Consider the following 9,688-nt stretch of genomic DNA (forward strand, 5'->3'; position numbering starts at 1 on the left):
CCTGTGATTTCAGGAGAATGTCCCATTAACCATGTCCTGTGATTTCAGGAGAATGTCCCATTAACCATGTCGCGCCCTGTGATTTCAGGAATCTGGCGGCCAGTCCCTGGGGCCTTGCACCTGACGGGAGGACACTGCACCGTCTTCCTGTGACACCCTGAAGGCTGGACGCCCCATTAACCCCCTCGGCGCCATCATGGATTACTACCACAGACGGTCCTTACGACTTGCGTTACGACTGAGACTCTTCTTGTTGCCTTGTGTGTGAGGGATAAATACCTCGAACACACACACACACAGACGCAGACACAGTGCCAGAAGAGAGAGAGAGGAGGAGGAGGAGGAAGAGGAAGAAGAGAGGACAATCCTTCTGGTTTTTTGTTGGTGGTGGGTAGGGCTGGGTAAAGGGGGTGGGGGGTGGGGGGCACGTGAGTAAATCTTGGCTCGTCTTCCCTCTCGCTCTGTCTGGAAACGTGTGTTCGTGCGTGGCTCTTTCAGCCTGCGAGTGGTACCTGTGTGACATCCTGGAGCTGATGTGAACAACATTAACAACAACCACCAACAACAAAGTGTGGGGGGACAACATCCACAGTTCCCCTCCCTTCAACCGTGATTCGTGTGACGTCAGGGAGCTGACAACAACAACGACGACAACAACAGCAGGAGCAACAACAGCAGCAGCAGCTACAACAACAACAACAACAACGTCATCATCCACAAACAAAGAACTGAAGCAACATCCACAGTTCCTGATTTCTTCAACAATACTCATATTATGGGTGTGGGGGTGTGATTGTTGTTTTTTGTTTCAAAAGAGAGGACCGGAACCAGACCAGAAAAAAGAAACAAAAGAATAAGAATCACATATTTTATGGGCTTTGATCAATGAATGCACTTTTCTGAATGTTAGGCTATCATTTGGAAGCCGAAGGGAATTTTTTTTCTTTCTTTCTTTTTTTTTTAAAGAAGAAGAGACAAGAGCCTAGCAGCGACGACAATAACAAGTGGGAGAGATACTGCTGCATTTCCCCAGTCTTTGTGCGCACTTGAAAAATGAATGGTTTTGTACAAAGAAAGGGGGGGAGGGGTTTCTCAAAGATACACAGGACAGGAAGAGGATTGACACATGTGATGCCTCACCCAGGATTCTGATTTATCCGTGAGAGAGCATCAGTACGAAACACGAGAGTGCACAACAACAAAAAACACAAACAACAAAAAGGTCGGCGGCCATTTTTTGCTTTTTGTTTTTTTGAGGGGGTGATAAATTTCTTACATGCATGTGTTTCACGACGACACAACTGGAATAACGATATTTGTGATGACAAAGAAGAAGTGAGAGGAGGAGGAGGAGGAAGAGGAGGAGGAGGAGAGTGTCTATTTCAAGCTGTCTGCCTGCCTGTCGTCGTGGTCTCATGATGGGAGCGGTGACTGTTGTGAAAACGGCGCTGGCAGTCTGGGTACTGGTGATGGCGACCTTGATGGATATGTATGTGTGTCACGACTTGGGTAAGTACATCTTGGGTGTGGTGTCTGTGTGTGAGGGGTGGAGGGTGCCGGGGGAGGCTATGGGCGGATTGAAGGATGGCGGATGTGTGTGGGTGTGGGTGTGGGTGGGTGGGTGGGTATCTGTGTCTGTGTGTTTATGTATTTGATACAACATTTTCTAAGTTCTGTCTATCTCCCTGTATCTGTCTGTCTGTCTACCTGTCTGTCTGTCTGTCTCTGTCTCTGTCTCATTCATCTCTGTCTGTCTCTCTGTCTGCCGCTTTCTCTTGTCTCTCTGTGTGTGAATCTCTCTCTCTCTCTCTCTCTCTCTCTCTCTCTCTCCCAATCTCTGTCTCTCTTACTCTCTTTCCCCTCTTTCTCTTTATTCCAATCTCTCACTGTCTCTCCAAGTCTATGGATTTGTCTCTGTCTCTGCCTGTCTGTCTCTCTCTCTCTCTCTCACCCTCTCTTTATTCCAGTCTCTCCCTCTCTTTATCTCTGTCTCTCTCTCTCTCTCACCCTCTCTCTTTATTCCAATATCTCCCTGTCTCTCCATGTCTCTCTATGTATTTGTCTCTGTCTCACTCTCTCTCTCACCCTCTCTCTTTATTCCAATCTCTCCCTCTCATTGTCTCTGTCTCTCCCTCTCTCTGTCCTCTCTCTGTTATCATCTGTCCATGTCTCTTCCTCTCTCTCTCTCTCTCTCTCTCTCTGTCTCTGTCCCCTCTTTCCCCCTCTCTCTCTTTCTGCCTCCCCCCCCCTCTCTCTCTCTCTCTCTCTCTCTCTCTCTCTCTCTCTGTGCACGACATAAGTTCACATACACAGGGTGCCAGCATGCATTCTCTTAATTAATCTGATTACATTCGCCGTTTCTTGTCCTTTTTTTTTGTCCTTTCCTCTCGTTATTACAAATAGTTTAAACCTGACCCCATGTGGAGGAATTCCATGGATTTCCCAACATATTTCACCCGGCTTGATTCAGTCGTCGGATGAAAGTATTGATCTGTCTGGGGATGGGGCCAGCTTTGAAGACGTGCGGTGGGGAGGGGGGGGGGGGCATTAGGGGGGTGGGGGGGGGGGGGGACACTGTGCAAGCTTGGCGGCCACAGTCGGGAGGCAGACATCAGTTTATTATTTGTGCGGTTGCCCAGCTCTCTCCTCCCAACCACCCGCCTCCTGGAATACACACTCGCACTCACCCTCGCTGTCCGCCTCCCTCCCTCCCTCCCCCCCCCCCCCAACCCCCCATCCCGCACCTAGCCCATGCCCCCCCCCCACCCCCCTGCGCACACACACACACGCGCAAACGCGCACACACACACACACACACACACACACACACACACGGAATGCCAAGGACTTGGGTTACATTGTGACCTGCCTGTTCAGAGGTTCGTGTTTTCTTGTGACGGGGGTTCAATGGATTACTGTTATTTATTATCACTTTTTTTCCCAGGGGGTGGGGGTGAGGGGCGAGGGAGGGGCGGTAGGGGAGGGGGGGGGGCAGAGTCTGATAATTGTGTGCTGTTTGGAGAACATTTTGTCTATCTATCTATCTATCTATCTATCTATCTATCTAAGTATCTCTCTCTATATATATCTGTCTACCTATCTATATCTGTCTATCTATCTATCTACCTACCTACCTACCTATCTATCTATCTACATATCTATCCATCTATCTACATATCTATCTATCTATCTATCTATCTACTCTTAAAACGTATCGAGCACGCGCGCTTCGTGTACAGATGGAATATGCGTTTTGAAAAAAACAAAAACAAAAAACAAAGGATGTGTCAGCCAGATATTTTCCGTTATTCAGCGGTTTGTAAACGATAGACTTGGCTTTTCATTGTTAAAAAGATTTTCAAACGAAAGAAAGAAAGAAAAACAAGGAAAGAAAAAAGAAAGAAAGAAAAAAGAAAAAAAAAAAAATGAGGAATTAAACGAGAAAGAAAGCGGCCTGGGTTTTTAGTAGTGCTCGTTACTTTGACTTTATACAGCGTCGTTTCCATGAAATTCGGTTCAGTTCAGTCCAGTCCAGTTCAGTTCAGTTCAGTCACTATAAGGGGGCGTCACTGTGTTCGGACAGATCCGTGTAATATACGCCGCACCACATCTGCCGAGCAGATGCCTGACCAGCAGCGTAACCCGACGCGCAGAATGATGTCAGTATCCTGTCGGTCATAGCACCAAGAGGAGAACGGCTTCAGTGGTCCGTGACGTCCTCAGAACCTTGTGCTGTGACCTTGGCGTTTCTACATCGTTCGGTGTTCAGCGCCACCTATCCCAGCCATCTGGACCAACACTTCCGCCTCCCCCCCCCCCCCCTCCTCGTTCTTAAATCATATCTCTGTCTGTCTCTGTCTCTGTCTCTCTCTGTCTCTCACAGTGACACACACACACACACACAGTGACACACACACCCTCTCTCTCTCTCTCTCTCTCTCTCTCTCACTCTCTCTCCCTCCCTCTCTCTGTGTGTCTCTCAATCTGTCTCTATCCTTCTTTCTCTCACGCTCTCTATCTCTCTCTTGTTTCAATTCTGTGTTGTTGTTGTTCTTGTTTTCCTTTCTGTTCCGTGTTATCTGTTTTTGCACCATTTTTGTTCTGATTAGTACCTACTATGTCACTAGAGCTTTACAGCTAATGATAGTAAACATTTCAGTGTTAAGTGTTCTCTCCCTCTCTCTCTGTCCCTCTCTGTACCCCTCTCTCTCCCCCTCAGTCTCCCTCCCTCTCTCCCCCCCCTCTCTTTCTCCCTCTCCCTCTATCTCTCCCCCCTCCGCCCGCATCTCTCTCAGTCTCAATTCCCCCCCCCCTCCCCGCCCCCCAAACCACAGTACAGCTCATCTTCAAAACACAATCGACACGAACACACAAACACACGCACGCACGCATGCCTGGCCGGACTGTGTGTGTGCGTGAGAGAGCGCGTGTCAGCACGTGCACGCGCGTGCGCGCTGGGATGATTGGGGAGAACTTTGAGAGTCAGCACCGCGAGGCTTCTCGGCCACACATCGCATGCATGACTGGTCCGCGAGGATCTGTGGAAACTGCCCCCTGCTCTGGAGTGAGGACTCTGCTGTGTGGACTTCTTTCTTTATTTATCTAGGTCTTATTTATGTGTTTATTTCAACCCCCCCCCCTCCTCCACTTCGTCCTTCCTAACTCACCTGGGCTGTCCATCAGTCGGCCAGTCTCCTTTGTTGACCTGGGGTCTGGGGTGGCTGATGGGGTACATGTCTGTGTACGTTTTCATAGTCTGCAGGGTCGGACCGAGTCAGACAGTCGGACAGGACAGACAGAGGAGTAGGGGTTGAGGGTGTGGGGGGTGGGGAAGGGTTGGGGAGTGGGGAGGGAGGGGAGGGAGGGAAGGGAAGGGAAGGAAGGGAAATGGGGGAGGGAATTTAAGGGAGGAGGTGGGGTTGGAGGGGGGGGCGGCAGAGAAGGCGGGGGTGAGGGGTAGGGTGGTGGAGAAGAAAAGAAAAAAGAAGAGGAGAGAAAGTGAAGGAGAAATGAATACGAACGATTTTGAGAGAGAGAGAGAGGGAGGGAGGGAGGGAGAGAGACAGAGAGAGACAGAGAAAGAGGGGGAGGGAGAGGGAGGGAGAGAGAGACAGAGAGAGAGGAGGGAGAGAGAGAGAGACAGACATAGAGAGACACAGAGAGAGGAGGGAGAGAGAGACAGAGACAGAGAGAGAGGAGGGAGAGAGAGACAGAGAGAGAGAGAGGAGGGAGAGAGAGAGAGACAGACAGAGAGAGACAGAGAGAGAAAAAGGAGGGAGAGAGAGACAGAGAGAGACAGACAGAGACAGAGAGAGACAAAGAGAGAGAGACAGAGAGAGAGAGGAGGGAGAGAAAGAGAGAGAACGAGTGAGAGGGGGAGAGATGGGGGGGGGGAGAAATTCATCATTTCACCACGAGAGAGAGAGAGAGAGACACACACACACACACACACACACACACACACACACACACAGACGGAGACAGAGAGACAGAGACAGGGACACGCCAGGCAGAGATGTTTACACGTTAACCTGATGACTGGGTTCATAATATGTTGCTGGCATTGACGATAATATTGCCAAGAGTAAGCAACGTCTCTTTATTAAGAGGTTGAGAAAAGCGAAAGGGTAGGGAAAAAAATGATAAAGGTAATTTCTCCGTTCCTTTAGCGATGCGACATGCAGAAAAGGTCACAGCTTGGCTGATCATTGTCTGCTCACTCAGCTCACGGAAGTCGTGGGTTTACAGCTTGTTTCGGTGGACGGAAGGAAATGTCAACGTGTCATGCTGCAAGCAGGATTCCGCCGGCATCTCTCTCTCTGTCTTTTGTCTCTCTCTGTTTCTTTGTCTCTTTGTCTCTGTCTCTCTCTTTGTCTGCGTCTGTCGGTCTGTCTCCGTGTGTGTTTTTGTTGATCTCTACACATCTCTCTTTCTGTCTGTCTGTGTCTGTATCTTCCTTTCCATCTGTGTCTCTCTTTATCTCTCTGTTTCTAATCTTTCTCTCCCCACCTCTCTCTCTCTCTCTCTCTCTCTCTCTCTCTCTCTCTCAGTACACTTTGTGATTTGATTGAAATCGGCGATGAATTTCATCATGTGCACAATCGCTCGTTCCCAGTCGTTAACAGTTGCGTGCCGGTAATAGATAAAAAAAGAAAAGAAAAGAAGAAGAAGAAGAAAAAAAGAAGAAGAAAAAATAAATCCAGCAACACCCAATCCCTCTAAAATTTACAAACCTTATGAATACACAGCGTAAATCTGAATTCTATTACTTTTTTTTCGTGTCAGGTTGAATATATTCTTCCAGAAATAAAGTATGACACTTCGCTACATTATATCTGAACTGTCTTGTTTTTTTATGTTTTACTATGATGCATATTCGTTGCATGGATAGTTTGTTACACTTTCTGTGTTCGAATGTATCTGGGTCTGTAGCGCGCTAATTTCTGTTACATCTTACTTGTATGTTTCGTCTTAGCTGGGAAAAAAACACCCCAAACAACAACAACAACAACAACAAACAAAACCACCTTCGGGGCTAAAAGTTGTATTGTGTTGCGTTGCGTTGCGTTCCGTTGCATTATGTTGAGTTGCGTTGCGTTGCGTTGCGTTTTGTTGTAGTACTCTTTTTTTGGACTCACAACAAATGTCTCTGTGAAATTCGGGCTGCTCTCCCCATTTTTTGGTATTTTTTCCTGCCTGCAGGTTTTTATTTTCTAATTGAGTTTTCCTATGGAAGTGGATTTTTCTACAGAATTTTGCCAGGGACAACTCTGTTGTTGCCGTGGGTTCTTTTTGCGCTAAGCGCATGCTGAGCACGGGACCTCGGTTTATCGTCTCATGCGAATGACTAGCGTCCAGACCACCACTCAAGGTGTAGTGGAGGGAGAGAAAATACTGGCGACTGTGCCGGGATTCGAACCAGCGCGCTCAGATTCTCTCGCTTCCTAGGCGGACGCGTTACCTCCAGGCCATCACTCCATGAACGGTATAGTCAGTAGTGTCCGACTATGACCATCAGAACAGCAGAGGAGGCAACTGCTGTCCCGACTATCTGGGCTAGACTTTGATTATAGTGGAGAGTGTCTTGCCCAAGTCACATCCCCACTCTCTCGGCCAAGAAGGTTTCAGGACAGTCGGCGTTGGGGATGGTTCCCAAAGGCCACCCAGCCCCCAAGGCTGCAGCACTAAGAGCCAGTGCAATCTTGCCTCCTGATTTGAGACTCATAGTCCTTCACAAAAGACACAGCTGTAAATGACTTCCCACTGCAGTGGAGAAACCACTGACCATACAACTCTCACTTTGCTGTTGGCCTAGTCTCACGGCAGTCTGTGAAATAGAATAGAATAGAATAGAATATGTCTTTATTACCAAGTGTACCGGGGTCACAAGGAATATTGTGTGTGTGTGTGGGGGGGGGGGGGGATAGTACATAACGAGGTACGAACATAAATCGCAAATCATACACAGATACAGTAGAAATTAGGATACATACATACACGTGTATTTCAATATAAAAGCTTGTGCATACTCACACATGTACGCACTGCATACACCCACCCACACACACACACATGTACGCACGCACACACACACCCACCCACACATGTACGCGCGCGCGCGCGCGCACACACACACACACACACACACACACACACACATACACACTCTCCCTTTCTGTTTTCCTTGGTGTTTGTCTGTCTGTCTGTCTGTCAGTCTGTCTCTCTGTCTCCCCCAGCCAGCCACTCCCACCCCCTCACTTGTCTCCCACTCTGTTCTCTCCCCTGTTTCTCCCCAACTGTGTCCTTGACCTTGGGATCCACGCTTGTCCTGCCCTTTGACTTTTAACCTTTGACCTTAAGGGGAAAAAATTGGTGGGTGGTGACCGCTACTGGGCGGACAGTGACAACTGATCGCGTGGTCAGTGCGCCTACACCTCCACACACACACACACACACGCACATGCTTGGGTCAAATTGGTTGATCCGTCGAATACAGCTCTATTGGAACAGTGTGTCCGAATAATAGAGAGTCAGCTTTTCTTCAATCAATTAAACAGACAGACTGACCGACAGACAGACAGATAGACAGGGTATGAAAGGGTTAGATGGAACGACCTTTAACTGAAAAACAACAACAACAAATAATAGGAAAATGAAAGAATGAATAAACAAATGAATGAATACAGAAAGAAAGAAAGAAGGAACCGAATAGATAAATGAATAAATGAATGAATGAATAAATGAATAAATAAATAGATAAATAAACTACTTGATAAACAAGATAAATATTCAAACAAACATAGAAATAGATAAATAAATAAAGAAGATTTTTTTGTGTGTGTGGATAAAAAAAGAGAAGAAATTTATACATTCGTAATCTGATACGCACCACACCCATCCCTACCGCCCAGACCCCCTCCCTCCCCATCATTCCACTTCCTCACTCCCCCTCCTTTGTCGCCTACCTCCCTCCCCCCCCCTCTCTCTCTCTCTCTCTCTCTCTCTCTCTCTCTCTCTCCTGGCCCACACCCCCACTCCCTACCCTTTCTTCTTCCTTTTCTTCTACCTTCTCTTACACTTCCTCCTCTTCTTTCTCTATCCTCATCTCACTGGCTTCCTCCTCCTCTTCCTCCTCCTCTCTCTCCTCCTCCACAACCTCTTCTCTAAGGCTTCTCCTTCCTCCTCCTCCTCCTCCTCCTCCTCTTTCTCCTCCTCCTCCTCTTTCTCCTCCTCCTCCTCTTTCTCCTCCTCCTCTTCTCCTCCTCTCTCTTCCTCCGCATCCTCTTCTCTAAGGCTTTTCCTTCCTCCTCCTCCTCTTCTTTCTCCTCCTCCTCTTTCTCCTCCTCTCTCCTCCTCCTCCCCATCCTCTTCTCTAAGGCTTCTCCTTCCTCCTCCTCCTCTTTCTCCTCCTTCTCTTCTCCTCCTCCTCTTCTCCTCCTCCTCCCTCCTCCTCCCCATCCTCTTCTCTAAGGCTTCTCCTTCCTCCTCCTCCTCTTTCTCCTCTTCCTCTTCCCCTCCTCTCTCCTCCTCCTCCCCATCCTCTTCTCTAAGGCTTCTCCTTCCTCCTCCTCCTCCTCCTCGTCCTCTTCCTCCTCCTCTCTCCTCTTTCTTTTTCTCTTCCTCCCCTCCTCCTCTTCCTCCTCTGCCCCATCGTCTCTCTTCTCTTTGGCTTCTTCTTCCTCCTCCTCCTCTTCCTCTCCCCTCTTTGGCTGCGTGTGGTGTGTGGCGGGTGGTGGTGTGAGGGGGTGGGGTGGGGTGGGGGTTTGGGGAGGGTGAGGGGGTTGTGGGGGGGGGGGGGCAGTGAGAATGGAGATGGGCAGGACTGGGAGGCCGGAATGGTAGCGGTGGCGGTGGTGGTGGTGATGGGGGGGGTGGGGTTGGGCGGTGGGGGGTGGGCTGTCAGCACATCTCATTCCATCACACAGGCTGCGGCCCCCTGCCTCTGTCCCCCCCTGACCGGTGCCCGTGCACCGTGCAGTCCAGAAATATCCCCCCCCCCCCCCAGAATCCCCCTCCTTCCCGGCACCCCGCACACCCCACCCCTCCACTCCTTATTTATTTATTTATTTATTTTTGCCTTTGTTTTGTCAGAACATACAGCACTTACTCCACTATCGATCTGACTTCAGTTATTCTCTTCCTCTCTAACCTTGTCTGTGCATAACGGGGAGCCGTTTTCAGACATTTC

At 49.0% G+C, this 9,688-nt stretch overlaps 1 protein-coding gene across 1 annotated transcript in view; it reads left to right on the forward strand.

Annotated features, from left to right (window-relative positions):
• Nucleotides 1-1,390: 1,390 nt before the first annotated feature.
• Nucleotides 1,391-9,688, forward strand: part of LOC143289404 (discoidin domain-containing receptor 2-like) — a 124,762-nt gene continuing 116,464 nt past the window's right edge. The window contains exon 1 of the mRNA XM_076598368.1: nt 1,391-1,509. Coding sequence (XP_076454483.1) covers nt 1,416-1,509 — 94 coding nt within the window. The 5' untranslated portion in view covers nt 1,391-1,415. The remainder of the gene's footprint in view (nt 1,510-9,688) is intronic.

The sequence above is a fragment of the Babylonia areolata genome, chromosome 14 (assembly GCF_041734735.1).
Source record: "Babylonia areolata isolate BAREFJ2019XMU chromosome 14, ASM4173473v1, whole genome shotgun sequence".
Taxonomy (NCBI): Eukaryota; Metazoa; Mollusca; class Gastropoda; order Neogastropoda; family Buccinidae; genus Babylonia; species Babylonia areolata.